Source organism: Larus michahellis, chromosome 9, assembly GCF_964199755.1.
Source record: "Larus michahellis chromosome 9, bLarMic1.1, whole genome shotgun sequence".
Taxonomy (NCBI): Eukaryota; Metazoa; Chordata; class Aves; order Charadriiformes; family Laridae; genus Larus; species Larus michahellis.
Window position 1 is genome coordinate 17,419,097 of NC_133904.1, and position 21,786 is coordinate 17,440,882.

Sequence of the window (21,786 nt, forward strand, 5' to 3'; positions counted from 1 at the left end):
GGCGCTGTCCGTTGCTGGGCCGGGCCCCGCCGCCCGGCGCTCGCCCCGCACACGCCGCTCTGCCCGCAGGGCCGGCGGCCGCCGCCGCTCCTCCTGCCTCTGCCGCCGCCCGCCATTGGCCGTAAACAACCCTTCCCCCTTCCCCTCCCTGCCTCCCCCCTCCCTCCGCGGGAGAGGCGGCAGCCGCGGCGTACCGGAGAGCGGGGGCTCCGCTTTTCGCCGGGCCGGGGCCGCCCCCGCCGGCGGCGGCTGCGGGCGAGCCCCCGCCCCCCGCCTAGCCCCGCCGCGGGGAGAGGAGGCGGCGGCCGCCCCGCCGTGCCCTGCCCTGCCCGCCGGGGCCGCGGCGGGGCAGCTCCTCCTCCATGCGCCGCGGCTGCCCGCCGCCCCGCAGCGCCCGCGCCCGGCCGCCCCGCGGGGGGCAGGAGGAGGCGGCGCCGCCCCGGCCGCGCCGTGAGGGGCCCGGCAGAGGATGCCGGCGGGCGGCGGCGGCGGGGCGGCTGCGCGGCCCCCCGGCGGGTCGCGCTCTCTCAGCCCCGCCGCCCTGTCCCGCAGCCTGTCCCGCCTGCGGCAGCACCGCGCCCGCTCGCGGGCCATGCTGGCCCTGGGGGTCACGCAGATGGTGCTCGGCTGCCTCATCGTGGCCGTCAGCTTCGCCGCCCTGGCGCTCACCACCTCGGCCCGCGTCCGCCACTCCTGCCCCTTCTGGGCCGGCTTCTCGGTGAGTCGGGGGGCGCGCGGGGAGGCGGCGCGGGGGGAAAGGGCGCGCGCCCCCGCAGCCGTTAGCCGGGCCCAACGGTCGCCGCGAGGCGCGGCGCTTCGGGGCTGCCAGTCCGCGGCGGCGCCTCGGGGCCTCGTCCCTCGCCGTGCCCGGGCCGCCCTTCTGAGGAGCGGGGCCGGCGGCGAGGCTGCCTCCGCCCGGGCGCGGGCCGGCAGCGGGGCGGCTCAGGTGAGAGACCCTGGTTGGGACGCGGCGGGTACGCGGCGCTTCCTGCGCTCCCCGGGCCCCGGCCGGCCGCCGAGCCCGGCAGCGGTGCGACGGCGCTTCGTTGCCTCCTTCGGAAGGGTTCGCCAGGGTGGTTCGGCGTTCTGTCTGAGCGTCGGATGAAAGTTGGGATAACAAATTAACCTTTGGCGTTGCCTCAGCCGTTGGTATCTGCCCCACCGGCTGCTCTTGCTGTCTCCGGCGTCTTTTGTGCCGGCTCCGACTTGGGCGCCGTCTGAGAGTTCACCTTGAGGTACGGCCGTTTCTCAAGGTCTGGGCTGGGGTTGTGCTCGGATGCAGATTCAGCCACGAGCCACGTTGTGCTGAAGGTGATGAAATGGGACGAGCGCATGAGGAGCAGGTCGTAAGGTGCGCAGACAGCATGGAAGATCTCTCTGCTGACGAGAGGGCAGCAGAACCCGGGCGGCTAGAACGGCCCGTGGCTTTGGGGCACCCAAAAGTCCTGCAGTGAGAGAGGCTCTTGGTACCACGGGACTGGGTGTCTGAGGGAAAAGCTCGTTTGTTCTGAACACGAATGTCCATATCTGAGTCCTGACTGCTGTCTGATTTTCCTGTGGACTTTCTGTTGTGTCCTGCTCGCATGAGTTAAAAACATTAAAAAAATCAACCAAACGTTGATGCTCTTCTTTACTCAGGTGGCTTCCCTCAGTGCTCGTTATCAACATTTGCATGTGTGTATGGATACAACGTGCAGACAGATGCACTAGTATAATGCTGATTTATGAAAGTTTCTCTCCTAAGCAGTGAAATGGGACTAGACAGTTATGAGGAATTAGACTCTTCTGAGGGCACTAGTAACTCTGTGTTATTGGTGAAGATTTGCTGTTTAATTTAATGCGTTATTGGGTTCAAGTATGTCTTTTCAGCTCTTCTAACAGACCAGAGAGTTTTCAGCTGTGAAAGTGCCTGTTGGAAACCAGGACTGTTAGATAAATGGTTTGGGTTATTCAGTTCTGAGCATGTGGCAGAAATGGTCTAATTTAAAAAAATAACTGCTTAATATGCTCATATGCAGCAGGTTACTCAATAATTTTTTCAGGTCCTTCAGAGCAGAAGAGTAGTTTTGGATTAATTATTTAGATATTTTTCTTGATTTCGCCACAATTTTTTTTGTAATCTTGAAAAGAAACATCAGTTTATATTAGTAGCCTTGATATTGTAATAATCACATTCTTCTGAGTTTGAGCCTCTGCAAGCTAATATGCAACTGTTCATTGTGACGAGACATGAATTTTAAATTAAGAATCTGTCTGCTTACATATTAATGTGCCACTAAACCAACACAGCTTAGGCAGATTTGGTTTCTTATCTGGACAGAGCAAGCAGGAATGTACATAACTGATTGTGCATTCCAGTAAGCACGACTTTCTCAATAATACCTTTTTTTCTCCTGCTTCTGTAATCTTTGTGAGAAGAGACTTTTAGGGGTTATCAATATGCTCTAAAATATGCTGGTTTTCTGCCTCTGGATGCCTTCTACTCCTCTCTCTGTGAGATGTAACCCATAGAAAAGTATGTTTTCTAATTAGATTTCACGGATGTTACTTGCTCATCATAGAGAAGAAAGCCATGATTCCAGCCCTGTGGTGTGAATTGTTGGAAGGCACAGGGAGAAAGTATTGCAAGACTGTTGACTAGAAAGCCGTGTTGTTCTGTGTTATCAGAATGAGGCAGGTATACATTGTTTCTTAAATCCAGAGCTTACTGTTAAAAAAAAAATAAATAAATTCTACCTTTTAAATGATCTATCAGAGCACGAGAAGAACCATACTTTCCTCCTTATCTCTAAATCTTAAGAAATAAGGTAAAAATAGAGCAGTTTTCAAGTATGGTGAGCCCTAAAGAACTTTCGGAGGCTTAGTTGCTTATACAGCCTTTTCTAAAAGCCTTTTGAGGTATTTAGTGAGTTCACACTCCCCCCTTCATTGGAAGTAAATAACTGAGTTGCCTGATGGTCAAGTAGCAATTCTAAGCCTTTTTTTTTTGGTTGGAGGGTGTTAATATACTGTAGTTTTTACTCATTAGAAATGCACATCCTAAAACACAGTAGTCTTGGCATTGGCAGTTTTTGAGCATTTTTTTTTTTACACCAACGATCCTGTCAACATAAAGGAAGGTTCCAAAAATTTGCTAATCTTTTAAATGTTTTTGAAAAGAATTTCCCAATTTACATAACATTGTATCTGATTGAAAAAAAAAAAAAAAAAAAAGCTGCATTATTACACTCCTCACAGAAAATTCTCTATAATCAAATGCAAGGAAAGGTTCTGATTTCTCGCTTTCTTTTTGGAATCAAATCGAGTGACTGTACCAGCAAGAGCTTATTTAAAGAACAAGGCACCATAATTTCTATAAAACTTTGAAAAATTCCAAGTTTATTTAAGCATTATCCCATAAATTAAAGCATTTTGTTTTATCTTATCTTTTATAGCATCATATTAAGATGAGAAAAAATATTTTCATATATTTTTTAGTTAAGATATGATAAGGTAATTAATGAGAGTCAGCCTCACGTTGAACACAAAGGAGTTTGGGTGTTAGATGGGCAGGCACTGGTTGATTCTCTGCATAGGCAGAAATCATTGGCAAGATCACAGAAACTGTGTGGTGAAATGCTATGCGGTTTGTTCCCGTTGCCGTCTTTCGTTCAGGAGAAGGGCAATTTCATCTTTGCATTCTCTTAGTCGGGTAAAAGTATATGCTTTTTCATATAGGGTATATGAATGTAAGTGTCTTTGATCCTTTTAAGAACACGAAGAACTGAATATTAGCCTCGTTTTGATAGTAGAAGAATTAGCTCTCAAAATTAGGCTGTTCTAGTAGATCACTGAACTTTTCCCAAAAGTATAAGCGACATCAAGGTTCTTTGTGTCTCCTGTAGGTCGACAGTTGCTTGAATATGAGAAAATATTTCTCTACTTGTTGCCATTTAGAATCCAAAACATACAGCAATTTGTAATTTACAGGCTTTGTATACACCCAGACTGATAGTAAAGCTTCAGCTAAGTGCGTTTTATGTTTATGGTTACTGTATCGGTGTTAGAATACTCGCGAGCCACAGGCCTGATAGAGCTATATTAGTGTGACTACAAAAGCAAATATTGCTCTCTGCAGTCATTTCTTTAAATTATTTAGAAGTTGGCAATTAGGTGTTTATCCCCCCCTGCCCCACCATGATCCCAGCATGTGGAGAAAATTGCCAGCCTCAGAGACTAGAGTTATCTCTAGTATAGGAAAGCATTAATGAAATTGTATGTTAAATCATAAGATTACCCAGGTTTCTAAAATCTTACCATGGCACTAGAAATCTTAGAAGAGCATACAGCAAAGTGCAAGCTATCTCTTCTTTTATATATAGTTATTTGACAACGATTACATTCTTGTGTAGAAGTTTGTTGCTGGAAAAATCTTGTGCTGCCTCTCCTTTTTATTAAGTTTCTTCTCAATTCTGTCTCTTTTCATCCATATCTCATGTTCAAAACAGATAAAGTACTCTGGTTTAAAAGCAGCTTTCATATAGTACGTCTTCAAGGTTTGTGACATAAATTCTTTTTTTGTGTTCTTTGAAGAGGGAAACGGGTATATAGGGAGATTGTCAAGGTGAACTCAGACCCAGCTTCTCTCTCATGGAAAATGATACATTATATACTTGTCTACATTATTAACTGAGAAAGCTGAGTGTGGAGCCTTTTCTTTATTCTTCAATGACATTTTACAAAATAGGTTTAAATCCCTCAGATGATACATAGAGAAGTTAACTTTCAAAATTTTCTGCTAGTCTGTGACCCTGACTCTTCCTCACATGCAGCAGGTTGTTTTAGTGTGTTCCTATGCAGAATCATTGCAGGAGGGAAAGGAAGATTGCAAGAAAGATAATTTGTTAGCAATTGTGAGCGTTTATCTCTTCTTCTCCATTTCAGGTACAGATCTTTATTCTTTCCTCCGTTCCCCTTTTTCTTTCCCTTTTGAGGTTTGTGGATAGTCAGGTGAAATAAAGGAGATGCTAGAGTGATGGTATTTGTGGCTTGGAGAAATGACCTTTAATTTGCATGAAAAGCCTGCTGACAACAAAGTGTCTGTTACTGTTAAAATAGAGCTAAGCTGTTTGAGAGAAAGTAAACTTCCTGCTGATATTGGGTGATACGTATTGTATATACCGAACTGTCCTGGTTTGAGGTGACATGTATCATTTATTTGTCTCAGAGATGGTCATCTCATATCTAGGAATTAAATGGTAGTTTTCTTGCCAATCTGCTGTAGGTATCAATGAATCTCTAGCATGGATATCAGGTACTTTTGATCAAAATGTCCATCACAACTCTGAGTGTGCCACATGCTTCTCTACAAGGGTGTATAAGTATGGGTTGCTTGTTTTGAGTACCCCTGGCAACTTGAGTGCTTAACCTACAGCTTTCTTAGATGAAACTTGTTTTATTTCTAGAGTTTGCATACATCATCAGAAACATTTCCTGAATTCTGTTGTAACCACAGAGGTCACTAGCTGTCTGGGTAAGATTATCTGACCAGATCTCTTCTCTGTGAATGATTGTTCTAATGGTGGATTTCAAATCTGTGGACTCCATGACTATGATGAATAGTTTATCATGAACAACTTGTTATTTTTTGGAGTGTGCTACTGATTCAGACAATGTTCTGTAAATATTCAAATTCTTCTGGGCTTCTTTTGGAAGTAGTTGGTAATGCCATTTTGGGAATTGAGTAGGTAAGTTTCTGCACTGATTTTTTTTTCCCCTTCAGGAGGCTTAGCAGACCTCTGATGCAGGTTATCGAGTAGAGCTGGATCCAGGGAGCAACGGAACTGATTTCCCTATGTGGCTGTTGAAGCGATTATGTCATTCCTGATGGATGATACATCCCACACACCAGGACAGTTATCTTGATGTTCCTTGCTTCAGATTGATGAAATCCAGGTATCCATGGATCACCTCAGAAATCCTACAAGGGATTTGTTAACTTGTCTTTTGCCTATTCACAGTCTCCTTTCCAATAAATGAATGACTACTGGATCTGGCTAACAATTCGTGGTAGGTTTTAGCCAGTGTGATAGGCACAAAGTAAGAGCAACTAGATTGGATGGTAAATCTGAGAAAGGAGTACTACAGCGTTTGACTGATCAGTGTTAGCTCCTCAAATAATTGCAATATGCAGTAAGAGTTTTGGTTACCTGTAGTGGAACCTCCATTTATATATACTTGTAAAAGAATTATGCCAACTCTGATTCTTTGAGACTTTGTCTATTACTGTCTACTGCTGTGTTAGCCCCCCGTTCCTGTTTTTTCTGACTCTATTACATGGATTGGATTTAGTAACACCTTCGACATGCCTTGCCTTTCCTTTGCGAGTTTGTCAGGGCTTTGAAATGTGAGCAAGCTGAGGAAGGAAGTCAACTATCTCTAAGTTTGTGTCTCAGGAAAGCCTGCTAGGCATGTATGTTGCTGGTACACAATATTAGTAAAAAATAATCCATGTCACCTGCATAGGCTTGCCTCTCGCCTTCATAAAATTCATGAAGATTGCAAACTGTCATGTCTAGGTAACTGATCATTATTAATTTTCTTAGTGTTCTTGATTCGTACATCATGACGATATTGTGACAGACAAAAAAAAATGGAACAAGGCTGTTATAGCCTGTTATTAGATGCCAGTTAACACCTGTGGTGTTGGTGTACAAGAAGAGAACATATGCATCATATAAGGAGTAAGAAGCCTGGGGTACGTTCTTTGTACTTTCTGGAGTGTATGGTAAGGCAGGGCTTTGGAACAGTGGATTCATGGCTGAAAATGTTTCCATATCCAGATGGAATGGTAGCAAATTAGACAGCTGGAAAGGGAATAATTAGGAAGAACACAGTGTTCCTTTTTTATTCTTTGAACTATACATGGTAAAATGGCTCTTTGTAACTTCCTGAGGATTTGGGGCCAAGTGTAACCTTGAGACTTCTTGTCTTCAGTGCCCTGGAAAATAGCAGACTTACGGATGCCAGCATTATTAGTTTCATGAGGCAAATCAGCTTTTATTGTTTCTGAGGCTATTCTGTTGCCTAAGCCTTGTGGGGTTGAGAAGCACTTGATCGTGCAAATTAACTTAAAAACTTCCTGTGTTACAGGAAGGAATAGTTGAAGAAAGCAAAGGTGCCCCACCATGATATGGGGGGGGATACAATCTGTAGGGAAGAAATAGTATGAAATTTTTAAAATCCTGTATTATTATAAATTACCTGTGTTCTGATGTCTTTGTTTTTATGTAGGCAGCCGGACTGCAGAATAACTATTACATTTTGAGTAAGTCTGTTATTGTTGTCATGGTTTTATGTTTTAATGTGTAGTAGAAAGATGGGTGTATGTCTAGGTCTCTTTAGGAATGAAATATTTTTCCTGAATTCTAGTTGTCCTTTCCAGGTGTTTTTTTTTGTGCTGGAAATGTATGAGTATTTGCTTTAGTGACAGTAAATACTGCCCTGGAACTTAGAACAACTAGCTGTGTGGAACAGTTACAGTGTGCTGAGAAACTTGGGAATAGATAAGTAGCTTAGTTGAAGTGGGAATTTCCAAGGTCAATTATCCAGTCATTAGCAGCTGCTGAACTTATTACACATCCATTTTAGTTGTATGTTGCAACTTATTGAAGGAATGAGTTGTGAATTAGCATGCTTAATTGGCTATTCTTTCACAATTCATTTTTCTGCTCAGTCCTGTGCCTTCTGGAATCAAAGGGCAGAACAGATAATGGGACTCTGTAAGGTGTGAACTGCATGAAAATATGTAATTTACAGGAGTATAGCTATTTCACTGGTGTATTTAAAGATACTCTTCCAGTAGCAGAATAGGGTATGGTCATTACCTCTTCTCCATGGGAGTAACCACACTGCTTTAAAGAAATACTATGCAAGTGTGGCAAAGCTAGGGAATTTATAATTGAGCAGTACTTATACGTTTACAACATCATAACTTCTGTGCAGGCAATATTTTAAGATCGAAATGCCTCAAAGCTAAGCCTTCCCTCTTTGACAAAGTCACGGAATCACAATCTCTGTCTCATAGCCAGAGGCTACAGTCTGGATTTGTAAGAACACTGTGTTCATAATTTCTTCAAAAGTACTTGCTCATGCTGTTTGAAACTTCAGTCCTCTCCCCAGTAGCATTTGTCATTGTTATTTTTGGTAGTCTGTGGATGCATCCATATCACTGTTCTGATCATGTATGTGCTCCCACTCACTGTTCATTCACATTGTGGAGCATTCTCAGAGCACGCAAACTTGATTCATGGGGGATAAAATGAAATGGAAAGATGTGCTTTAAGAGCATAGAAAATGCAGTCTGACTGCCAGTGGGTATTAAGTCTTGGGACCAGACTAGAACTTGTCTGAAGTAGTCACCCATCCAATATGTGTATAGCGTGGATGCTCTCTTCTTAAGAATTTGTTCTTCTGCAAACAGATTTGCTTCTGTTCCATTTACTTTTTGCTAAGTCAGGTAGAACCTGCAAGGCCAATATGAAAACTCCTGTATTTTCCAGGGGATGGGAACTCCCTACAAATTACTAGTAATCCTTTCTACTGGGCAGAATTTTGCTCCGTACTGCTTACATCTACATTAGTAATTTGATGCAGATCCACAAAGTGAAGCAGCCAGTTCGGAGGACCAGATGCCAGTGCTTTATGTGTGTTACTTTTGAGTATTTTGAGTACTTTTGAGCTAAGTTGCAGGAAGTGAGAAATACTTCTCTGAATTACTGCTGCATCACTCACAATGAGACATTATTTTCAGATAGATTGGCATTCAAAAAAAACGAATGATGGGGCCAGGTTCTTTTCAATGGTGCCCAGTGACAGGACAAGAGGTAGCGGGCACAAAGCTGAACATAGGAAGTTCCACCTAAACATGAGGAGGAACTTTTTTCCTTTGAGTGTGGCAGAGCACTGGAACAGGCTGCCCAGAGAGGTGGTGGAGTCTCCAACTCTGGAGACATTCAAAACCCGCCTGGACGCGTTCCTGTGCAGCCTGCTCTGGGTGACCCTGCTCTGGCAGGGGGGTTGGACTAGATGATCTCCAGAGGTCCCTTCCAACCCCACCATTCTGTGATTCTGTAATATTCTAACAAGTATAGACTTGCTTGTTATTGTTATGGTATCCAGATGAAAATGAGGAAATGTAAGCACTTTGAAGGATATGTATTTTTTTGCTTGGAGGAGGCGAACTGTCACTTCTTGATTTCTTATCTTTACAACAGCTTGATTTAAACGTGGATTGTTGAAACAGCATTAGAAGTTTAAACTTCTGTGTTTAATTTATGAAATAAGAGTTGCTAACTTTGCAAGCTTGCTTTCAGTTTTATCCTTTCTAGATGCAGTCATTGTGACTAATTTATGTTCTGCAAAACAAGCAAATAATGTCTTCATTGATAACTATTCAGTTTTGTTATTCCTGTCACCTATAAATCTCAGCAGAATTATTTTCATGTGAGGTTGTAATTTACTTATGAGATTGTTTTTTGCCACTATTTGTAGCAGAAAAGAGATGACTTAATGTGAAGATTTTAGATGTGTCTTCAGTGCCAGGAGAGATAAAAACAGATGTTTCTAAGATGAACACACTTAATCCAAAGGCACTGAAAGATAATAAACATGTAGCTTTGTAATGTCGCTTTCACATTTCACTCTTCAGAGAAGAAACTTGTTTTCATCTAGGTAGAAATAGTGAATGCAGCTATTTTAAAGATCTGTGGTAGATTTTTGGCCTGCTACAGAAAGTAAGACTACTCTTTAGTTAAAAAACAACCAAAAAACCAAACCAAAAAGTATTATTTCAGCATTCGTAGTAAAGAACCAATGGACAATGTAATTTATCAATAATAAACACAAGTTATTATCTGTTATGCATTCCTAGTGATTGTGGTTCTAGCAGAAAAGTTAAACTGAATGGTATTGCTTTGTTATTACAGTGAAAGCATGTGTTGATAAATGGTACTAAAGTAGGAGGTTTTCCATTTTTGACTCTGTAAACAATCATCAAGAACTTTCTAAGACACCTTAAAACAGTGCTGTGAACATGTGGCTAGCATACTGACTGCTGTGTTACTCTGAAAATAACACTGGTAGAAAGTGGGTTTGTCATATATTGAAAGTAGCTATGGTTCAAACAAATTTTAGCTTTCCAGAGGCTAAACCTTTTGAAAACTTGTGAAAAATCAGACTAAAAAAGTGAAATGCTGCAATGTTTCTATACATCTAGGAGTGTGGTGTTCATGGGTCATGAGGGGTGAAGGCAAAGGCTCAAGTCCTGTGTTTGTTTCCGTGTGAAGGGAACTCAGTCTGTTTCACACGTCCCAGCGATCTGAACTACCAGGCTGCTGTCTTCACTCTTTACATTTTTCCCCTTAACTGGAAATTTTCCCGTGAGGGGTGGGGTGGGAAGACTGCTCACACATTCTTGTGTTTTGATGTTTGTTTGTTTCAGTTTTGATGTTCATAATCTTAAAGTAAAAAAAAAAATAAATTTAGAAAACTAATGAAAGTACAGGGTCTCCACCTGAAGAGTAGTTGGGCTTCATCTTGCTTGCTTATACAGACACGTTGGCAGCTGAGAAGTACGTTTTGTTTCTGAAAGGTTATTGTATCTATTGCAAATGGTAATAATCAGGAATGTATTAATCAACCTGTCTCTTAAACCAAATGGATGCCTTTGTACAGTTACTTTCAGTTACTGCCTTTACAGTTAATTTCTGAAAGAGCAATGTTAATTCAACAGGCGTTAGATTTGAATTTTTTGTTTCGCAGTTGTTCTTTAACAGAATGGAATTTCATGTGAAATACATTTTCATTAAATGTAAAGAGCAAAAGGGGGCATAAAAGAAGAGTATTTCTCAGAGTTTTAGTTGCAGATATTTGGTTATAAAGGATACTTGAAAAAAGTTGACTTAGGGAATGGAGGTTTATTTAAATACATTTGAGTGCTATAAATAATTTTCGTGCTTAGAATAACATCAAAACCAGAACACAGCAAGCCACAAAACACAACCGGTAAAAAAAAAAAAGAAAGAAAAGACCCTATGTGATATAACAAGCTCATGCCCTTGAGTCCACATTATCACTTTGGCTGTACATGCAGGAATCTCTTACAGCTGGATGATGTGATGTCTCTGGTGCACCTCTGACACTTCTATCACAGGACCTACTGCATGATATGGGGAGAGAATAGTTGAAGACAAGACTGGAAGAGAGGACAGATGGGACAGCAGGTGCACTTTTTCTCCCTGATAACATTGTACAGATGGGGCAAAATGCTAATGATTTCTTCATGTTGCCTTTTAGGCGTGAAGGTAACTGTACCAGCAATGGTTGTCCTTTCAGAAGGACATCGGTAATGTTCCTACAGCAAGTAGGAGTCAGATTTAATATATAGGCCTAAGTCCTTCATATACCCAATTCTTCATGCTTGTTCTGGTAGAAGAGGAGATGTTAGCGTTCTTAAAGAGTTCTTGAAAGATATACTTCTCGTCCTGTTTACAGTTGTGTAACAGTGGTTGTTCTGGGCCTAAAGAATTTAGGAAGTTATTTAAGAATTACTTCCTTTCCTCCCCTTTAAACATTTCCCTTCCTTCCTCATTAAATCAGGTCATAGATTTGAAATAAAGCTTTGTCATCAGACCATACTTTGAGATCCTGTGAAATATCATTGCAGTATGCAGTAACTAGCAACAATATTAAAGCATTAGTATCTCTTTCTGAAGCTCGTGTTTATTCAGTAAATATTTTCTTAGCTAGCTAAGTAGTATAAATAGTCAATGCAGCTTTTCCTTTGAGCTTTTAAAAAAACTCAGGCTGTGATTTGACAGACTAATTTCTGTTGGTATGTAATATTTACCCTTCGAGTGGAAAGGAACCTTTACTGTAAAAGCAATAATGACAGTACAAACAATAAATGGTTATACAGATAATAAGTCTAACCAACATCAGAATGGCATTATGCTGTCCGCCAGAGACCATGTGCTCATCTTCCTTAACATGGACCGTATGCTTATCTTCCTTAACCTAACTTACTGTGAATTGAATGTCTGAAAGCCTGAATATCAAACCAGCTATTAGGAAAAGTTGTCCCCAGTGACAATACCCGTCAGTTCTAGATGAGGATTGTCTAAAGTGTTCAATCATATCCTTCATTGGTTTGTGAATTGAAAGTAATTGGAAGGAAGGTAGAAGAAAGCAAAACCATTTTCTATTTTTGACATTGAATCTTTATCTGAAGTAGTACTTTTTGCTTGTGGAACTATAATTCATCACTAGACAAACTGTAGATGTCCTTCCACTTGACAGTTCCTTCTTGTGTCCTGACAGTTTAAAAGCTTGCCTTACAGTATGAATTGTTTGGGGTTAACTTGAGATTTCGTGTGGATCAGCTGTTTTGGTTCCAAAACTATATAAGTAATTATCTCACATTATCTGGTCAATTAATCGATTTGGAAAATTAGAGAAGATGAGAAGTAATGGGCAAAAGAGGAGTAAATTTGAGTGTGACAGTTATTTTTCAATCTTTAAAGTTTATGGAACAACTTCTTTATTATTATTTTTGGGGGTGATTAATTTTTGGTATTCTGAAATTTCTTCTCTTCATCCATGTCTCTTGTGATTTATATAACATCAATGAAACAAGATAGGTCTGTGAAGAATGAGTTTTTCCCATATAAAAATAGGCCTACATGTGCTTAACTCTAGAGCTGCTGAAAGACAAGAATTAATTAGATGTTTTGTTTATAGTTAAGTATATTTAGGAACTGTGTGAGGGTGCCCAGACAATGTATTTCCTTATACCTACTGCAATTGGCTTAATCAGGAAAAAGAATCTGATGCCACATTGAACAGTCTATTAAAATGTAGTAACAGGTTGAAGCCCAAATTCTTGAAAACTAGCTCATTTAGAAATTAGAGCAATATTTTAAGCGATAGTTCCCTAATTCAGAAAGGTCTGTAAATGCTTGTGATGTCTTGATTCAGTATGTTAAACATATAAAGAAGTAAAACCAAGAATTTTTTTACTTCCTTTGCCTGCAGTATAAGTGCTTCAGGATCAAGTATTTCAGACAGATAATTTAGGCTGTTACTGATGTAATTCAGTTTAAGGTAGACAAGAACAATGTTAGGAGTATACTTTTGCAAAAAGATTTGGGATAAAACAGTATAGAATACAACAGTGAAACCGATGTGTTTCATTTGTTTGGCCAATAAGTTAAATCCTTAAGCAAGGAGTCATTTGATGAAGGCAGGGAGAAATACAAGCAACGTCTCATGAGTCACCAGCTGCTGCAAAAGTCTTATAGTCTTACCTCTGTTAGAAGGTAGGCGTTTGACCATACGTATGTTTCCCTTGTTTTACTTAAGAGCAACCAGACATAGGTTCTGTGTTTTAGAGTTATATTAAGTCCTACTTCATAGGCATTCCTACAGGACAAAACAAAGCAGATGAATGTGAAGTTCTGAGTAACAGCATAGACCATAGAAAATGCTAAAGGTGAATAGGATGTAAAAAGCTTGTGCTTAAAAATAATATGATGCTTTATAAAGAGTTCTGTTTTCTGAAAGGAGAAAATTCAACAGTCACTGTAATTGTATTTGTTAGATACCCACAAGGAGCCCGCAGATTAACAAAAATGCAGTGATTATATGAATCAGTAGGCTCTTGTGGAAACGAGCGGTTTGATAGTATAAATACATATAATGATACTTTTGATGAAGTAAAAAATATTTTTTGAGGAGATCAGCCTGAAGAAGATGAAAAGTGATTTTATAATTTTACAAACATGGATTTGCAAAAAAGGATTCCATTCTGTTCCAATTAAATTCCCAAGGAATAGGCTGAAAAAGAAAAGGTAGGCATGTGTATTAGAAGAGGTGGGGTCTCTAGCATAAAAAAAAAATACCTCATGTTGCTATTTTCAGAACGTAAAGTTATAGTTGGATGAAGTGTGGTTTACTGGATTTCTCAGAAGTAGGCATTTAATTTTTGATAACTTCAGTGTAAGGTGACAAAATGTTTTTTTAGTATAGAAAAAATCAGTGTATTTGGTATCTGTGAAAGAATGCTTTTATCACTTAACTGGGAGAAATGTTTGCTCCCCCAACTGCCATTTGAAATGCCTGAGGAGTGGGAAGATGAGGATAAGCAAATAGTGTGTTCTCAGACAGGATTCACACCTCCTCAATCCCAAAAGTACTTTCTTAAGAACTGTGCTATCTGTTCCTTCTGTATTTCAACAGCTGACAAGTGATGATCTGTTATTTTAGTAAGCTATAAATATGCCATACCATTGGATAACAAGGTTGTACAAATGTGCTGAGAGAACTGTGATAATCATGGTAGTGATGAGTTCTCACTCTTCTTTGCCTGAGAAATTAAAACTTCTTCTAGCCTAACCTGCCCATATCTTTTAAAAATAACTATAACACGTTGCAGAGACAGTGAATTTAGTTCTTTCACTGACCCAGTGATCTGCAGCAAGGCTTAGGGCAGTGTATTAGCAGATAATGCAAGGAATATTATCATTGAAATCTAGGATTATAATAGTAGTATTAGTAGATGTATAGTTTAACGGTTTATAATCCTGTGGAATTACAAACGTACAGAAGTAACTTTCTTAAATTTTAAAATAATTTCTGTGCAGTCCTTCACTGGTTTTTTTGTTTTGTTTTTTTTTTTCTTGTTGGTTTTGAGGGTTTTTTTTGTGTGGTGGGTTGGGGTTTTTTGGGTGGTTTGTTTTTTTTTTTGTTGGTTTGGGTTTTTGTGTTTTATATATATATAGTGGTGATTTCTAGAACATGATGTTGGAACAAACTATAATGGGATAAGCTGACAGCTGATCTTTCGAGAGTGGACTGCTCATGGTAATTTTTTTTCTTTTCTACAAATTGGAGGTTAGTTGTTCAGGAAAGAACTTAGTGAGACACAGAAAATGCTTATTCTTGATGAGGTAAGAATATCACATTTTTGGCAGTAATTTTTCTGTCTGTGAAAGTAATGGTCCCCAGTTCCTATGCTGAGAAGCCAGAAGCTGGGCATTGATGCTCTGTCAGGTTGCCTGCGCTCCTTGCTCTTGTCCTGTGCATATGACATTATTTGGCATTTTTGCCTGTGGTTATTGAGTTTCAATTTAGTATGTTACTCATTCTCAATTATGTTGAAACATGACCAGTCCTGACAGAGAATTATCTGGTTTTTTGTAGATAAACTGCTCCAGTGTTCTTAAATATGCCTGTCTTGAAAATAATTTTTTTTACTTCTTCAAGCATCCCTTTGTACAATTAAAACCCGTTACTTCTTCTCCTCTTCCCAGTGGACACTGGAAATTATTACCTCACAGTAATCTTCTTTATGTTTGAAGGCAGCTACCAAGTGTCCCTTCTATCAATAAACTGAACACCTGCAGTCTTTCCGTCATGTTCTGTAGACCTATGCTCTTTTCCATTGTGCTTTTTTTTTTTTCATAACTTGGCTCCTTTATTGAAATTGTTGGTCAGAGAAAAGTCTCTGCAGAATCCTATGTGATAATTCTTGACTGCTTGATAGTAAAAAATGGTTAAATATTTTTTCATGTTTTTTCATAGTTCTTCAACAAGTTGTGCGTTCACCATAGAGGGGGGGGGGAAAAAACCAGCAACCCCAAACCCAGAAAGCATTAAACTTGTAACTGATTTTAATAATGATTCTAGTTTAATTATATGAGGAAGACAAGAAGCATCAGTTGTGAAGTTAGTGCTTACAGTGTATGATGAAAAGAAGGACATGATTCCTTAGAGGTCAAAATTGTCTTCTACCAGTAGAATTCCCTCCTGCACCAACAGAGATGAAAGGCTGACTTCCAAATGACACAGCTTTGCTAAGGGCATAAAAATAATGTCCTAAAAAAAATTAAATCAATCCAGAGAAAAAGCACTGTCGAGGTGATGTTTGTGATTAGCAACATATTTGGCAGACTTCTCCAAGTTTTACACTTCCTTTGTTAAACAGTATAACGGTGTTGCCTGGGCTAGCTAGGTTACTTTGCAAAGAGTAAATGCAGGTTTGGATTTGGAAGCTGCAAATCATAATTGTGATCAGTGATGAATGAATTAGGAAAAACCTGCTAGTATAATCTCATAGAAACTGCCAGAAGCTCAAAAGAAATTTTTTGAACAGTGATGATATACTAAACAACGTTATCTTCATAGTCTGTAATCTAACTGCCAGAAAAATTATCGTACTTGCTGATTGGTTTTTTTTTCTGATTTGCTAACTCCTGTTAGCCACAGAAGCAGAATCTCCTGATTTTTATCAAGGCATTTATTTGACAAAAATCAAAATCCATACATCAAAAGGGGCAAAAAATTGAGGTAGATAAGTTTTTTTAATGTTATCTACATTATAGTTACATTATAGCAAAACCAAACCCAAGTAAATTAACAGGGCAAGTTAAGATAACATGGACTGTAAAACAGCACCAAAAGCTAATTGTTTTTCTCTGTACGTCATCTGATCATGGGCACAAACTATATTACACTTCATACACTCAGATGGTCAGATCTGAATTGTACGGTTTTACTGGTGTAAAAATCCATTTTGAGTGCTTTTTTTTTTTTTTTTCTTTCTTTCTTTCTTTCCCTTTCAGACCACTGGCCTGCATGAATTAAATACCTGATGGTGTATAACTGTCTGGGCAGCAGCAGTAGCTTAGCAACACCAGCCAGTACTGATGCCAAAGAACAGTGTTGGCTTTCATCATTTTTAAATGCCAGCTGGTCCTTTAATAGTCTTTCTATATTTAGAGATTAATTGATAATTGTGTTTTAACTTGTAGACCTAGGTTGGATTTGACCATCAAATTGTCTGATAAAGAATTTTGGAAGCTCAGAAGTCTTTAACTGTTGGCATTGATATAAGATTTAGGAATGGCATGGTAATAGCTAAAAATGCCAAAGTGAATACTGGTGATACTTGGAGAGTACAAAGAAACCTTCCTTGCTTCCTATTCGCTTGTAAGTGCTCAAGCAAAGCAGCTTAAATATACTAAAGGAGTGATAAAATGCATTCTCTGGGAATGATGATGTTTCCTTAATAAATAGTAATGTCTGATAAATACATGCACATTTTTGAAATATGTAATTTTGAAAAGAAAATAATATTACAAATATAGACAAACGTACTCTATGTGTGTATATGCACACTAAAATAAAACATCAAGAATGTATTTTTGTGACAAAAAGTACAAAATCATAGAAATGTGTACCTGGAATGGGTCTCCACAGCTCATCTACTCTATTTTCACCGTGAGATCCATCTATAAATACCAGTATCTGGAGTTGAGTGTTTGTTTAGATATTCCTAAATTCATGTAATAAAGGAAACTTTGTAACGTGTTAGCTAACTTCTGTCAGCAATTAGCTATTTCTGTACTAGGATGAGTCTCATACATTAACTGTATGTATCCTAATATGCAGTGTAAATCTTTGCTGCAAGTGAAACCTCTGATATTATTTTTTTTTTGACTCATACTCAGCGGACACAAGGGCAAATGATTTTTTTGTTTATTTGTTGTAGTTTTTCTAACCTACAAGAAAACTTCCACTGTTCTTTAACCTGGATAAACAAAACCAGGTCTTTCTAACTTTGATTATAAGTAATTTTCTAAATCTCTTGGCAGCTTTGTTTCTAACCTGGATGCTCTAGAGTAGCTGGGCATATTTAATTAAATATGGTGCCCAAGCTGGAGAGTATTCTTGCTGAGAATCTTCACCAGTGCGTATCGCAGTAGTAGGTATACTGTTTACTTTGTACGTATAATACTCCTTCTAATTTGTTCCCTGATGCTGTCTGTCTTTTAATGTTCCTCTATCACTTTTTTTATTTATAGTTTCATTCCTGGTTAAAGGAATCCTCATGTCCTTTTCTGCAGTTTTCCCATTATTCTGCCAGTTAGGGCCCCTTACATACAGAAATATTACTCTGTCTTGTGTGTGTGCTACTTTACAACAGTGTCAGAACTTCCTCATTTGCACACATCTTTTAATTTCCAGTTTGAAATACTTTCTTTTAATTTATCAAGGTTCTTCGTCCATTTTACCATCATGCTTCTTAACTTTACGTCATGCCTGAATGGTTATCTTGGTGTGACGCCACGCTCACATTGGTTCGTATGTGCACTTTCAAAATGAATTATGCACTTGTTTCCACACTGTGCTTTGATTCACCTCATGGAGCTCTCCGAGCATGCAAACTGGATTCCTTTTGGGAAGTGCGCTCCAGCAGTATCTCTAATGCTGTCTAGCTGCAAATGAGCATTTAATCTGTGGGCTTGGACTCGAGCTAGCTCTATGTGTTCAAAAAAAAACAAACCTGTGAAAAACAAACACCCCCACCCCCACCACCATCCCCTCCAAACCAACAGAAAACCCCAACAACAACCCAAACAAACGATACCCCCCTGAAATATGGATGCTGGGGATGTCAGCTTTTCAACAGCATCTGTTCACTCTCTGGCTCGGTTCCTGTTGGCCTAGACTACGCATCAGTGTAGACACTGTTGTTATGAATGTGGTGTTTTAGTAAGCTGTACATACAGCTATACTAATGTCACATAACAATTTTTTTGAGTGATATAAACTCTTAGGCGGTAGCTGGTGGTTTGGATGTTGCTTGTGCCACTGTGCGGTGTTCTGTGCGTTTCTATGTGCTGTGCTTAGTTGAAGGACTCAGATTCATCTCGGTATTTTTTTCTGTATTCTGATTTGCATTCCTACCCTGGAATTGTTGATAATGTTAACTATTTGGTTGTAACTATTGTTTTTTTAAAAAGCAAAAAAATTATTTTTATAGAAAAGGTTAGAGAGTTTTTCATCAAAGAAGGTTTCCTATTATCTAATGGACTAGTATTTTCACTTTGTGTTGCTAGAACAAGCCTTACATGTCCCTTTTTATTTTTAACCAGTTTTGTTTTTCTAGTTTAGTCCCTACATGATCTTCTCGCTACCCTCTGGTAATTTGACTGTCTCTAGTTCATTAGAGCTGCCCTTGGTAGTAGGTCTAACAGCTGTCAATGAAATGACTTTTGTAAAAAGTATGCGGGATGTTTCATGTTAGTAAATCTGCCAGTTATGAATACTTGCGTGTGTTTTCTGGTTCTGTTTTCTCTCTTATCATTCCTCTCAGGAATTACTGTACAAATACTTAGAGAAAATTACTTTTTTCTTGTGTATATATAACACTTTTAAATAGTTTTATAAAATAGAAGCTGACACTATGCAACTCGAGTCATGTTTAACTCAACCTCTAGCAGAAAATGACTTTGAATATTTAATAATCTTCCAGTCAGATGTCTTCTGTTTTGATGTTAAAGGTATTTAGTGTGCAATAGAGAACAAATTACAGCCTTTTGCTGAAGGGTAAACAGTATTATAAATTCATATATGTACATAGTTCGTAATTTTCAGGATACAGAAAAACAAAGGTTGGGATTTTCAGAATAGCCCATGAGTATTAATTATATTATTTCCTTTCAATGTTGAATGTTATTTACTTCATCTGCTTTGAAAATCCGAGGCTAGGTCTATATTCCAACTAGTATCAAAGTTTGATAAGTTAGTGATTTTTTTTTTTTTTCTATAAAATATGGCAATGTATTTTATGGCTTAAAAATGACAAGCCATAACAGCATATACAGGATGACAGTTTACTTGTCTCGCTGAAGGATGACTAAATGCATGGTAAAACCCATGTTTTTAGCTTCCAAATATTGACAGTGACTTCTAGGAGAGCACCAAGTGTGATGTCCTGTGCAGACTGACTCATTAAAATGCTCAGTATGAAGGCTTAGCGAGAGCTCAGGCTTTCTTTAATATTAAAAGTGCTTCCTGCAGATTGCAAAGAAGTAAGGAAGGGTGAGCACTTAGGGGGAAAAAAGAGTTATTGAGAGGTGATATATTGGGGGACATAAAATCATGCAAGTGGCTTTTCTGGTCTGTGGGGAAAGATAGAAGTATCAGAGTGACAGTGATATAGAAAGATCAAATCCTAGAGTGTTTTTCATTATTATTTTTGCTAGTTTTAATGTTTTCAGTTTAGGTCCCAAGGATATCTATATGAAAGCTGACTTTTCCGATTAAAGGAAAAAATATAGCACAAAGCTGTTATCAATGTTGTAAGCCATCTGTAAGAGATCATAGTAAGAGTGTTCTTGCTTTAGAGTTGTAGCAGTGTGTTGCTACTGTATTTTTTTAGATATGTGCTTTTTAAGCGTCTGAGTTGAGAAAGCTTCTCTTGCTGACCACCTTGCTTGGAGATCTTGAGGTAAAAATAGACTGTGTTTCTTTGGCTTACTCAAGTTGTAAATCAATTTAAGTGAGCTTTTCAGACCAGACCCAAGTAATATAATTCCGTTACTACTTCCAGAATTGGTTGATAGATCAGAGAGTATTTAACAATGTGGCAAGCTGCTTTTCCTTGGAATATTTGTAAACCAGGATCATTACATTTTGTTTCCCTGGCTAATAATTACCAAATAGGAAGGTTACTACCAATTCCAAATCTTGCATATGTCAAAACAGCAGTGCAGCAGGTTGTAGGATTTAGAACCTGCAGAATGGGTGTGATTGCTGCATTGTGTGAGTTCCTTATCCTAAACATTTATTTTAGTATTTTTTTAAATATACATAATATTTCTGTCACAAAGGGAGAGAATAACCTCAATAAAGATGAGAGTAACTGTTTTGTAGGAACATGAGATTAAGTGGTGATGCATTTCTGTTGCTCAGGCATTACCAGATACTGGCTTTTTGTATGAGTTTGCTATCAATGGGATAGCAAGAAATTGTGGATTCTGGAGCACAATGTGTATCATATACTGAAACATGTGGTCCTGATTTGGCACCATGCGTCATCAGAATAATCTTTTTGTCACAAGGTGTCACTTTTAAAAACCACCATCTCTATTTGGTGCCTATGCCCTGTTGAAACTGGTACAGCACCTTGTGAGTGGGCTTAGTGGTTTTTTTTAGCAGATGGAGTTGAATATTGTCATGCCAGTGAATAGCTTGCAAATCCAGCCCAGGGTAGCAGATCACAGAAATTAAAGATTCTGGAGTTTCAGTTCTTTTCTTCAGATTAGTATTTTGTTACCTTCACTCAGGAATTGTTTTAATATACCATCATTAATGTTATATTCTGAGATTTATGAAATGCTTTACAAGCTCTGTATTTTTCATCTTGTGCTAGTGTAATGACTTTTGGAAAGAATTTAGCAGCTGTTTGTCAGCTCCTTGAAATACTACATGAAGCAATTGAAATCAGGAGGTAAAATACCATGTTTGTTTAAAAAGAAGTCAAGTGAAATTGCAGTCCTTTTCCTATACAGGAGCTTGGCTAGTGTGCCAGGGCTATCACCCAGACTTGTTCGAAGTTTGACACAGAGTTTTTACAATTGTATGCCATTTTGCTTTTTAATTTAGATTTAAACTCAAACCAATACTCTGAAGAACATATTCTCCATTTCTGTTGAGTTCCAGTAACATCTCTGATTGTTATTTTAGCTGATATTCCTGTCATTGTAGTTACAATTTATCATTAGATTGTAGATTTAACCAGTCTGTTTTCTTATATTTCAATACTTCCACAATTTCTGATTTTATTTGCAGAAAGTAAGATTTTATGAAACAAAGGTCGCCTTAGCTAAAATTGAAATGAAAAGACAGAACAAAAGGTCAGAATTAAGAGTGCTTTTACAGGAGTTTTGAACTGGCTTAAGA

General features: G+C 39.0%; 1 protein-coding gene across 5 annotated transcripts in view; it reads left to right on the forward strand.

Annotated features, from left to right (window-relative positions):
• The first annotated feature begins 319 nt into the window (after positions 1-319).
• The window catches only part of ENTREP2 (endosomal transmembrane epsin interactor 2), a 154,356-nt gene continuing 132,889 nt past the window's right edge, over positions 320-21,786 (forward strand). For all 5 annotated transcript variants that reach the window (XR_012588992.1, XM_074600449.1, XM_074600448.1 and 2 more), the window contains exon 1: positions 320-718. Coding sequence is in view for 4 of the 5 variants with exons in the window: in XM_074600449.1 (XP_074456550.1) it covers positions 470-718 (249 nt within the window). In the remaining variant the exon portion in view is untranslated. The remainder of the gene's footprint in view (positions 719-21,786) is intronic.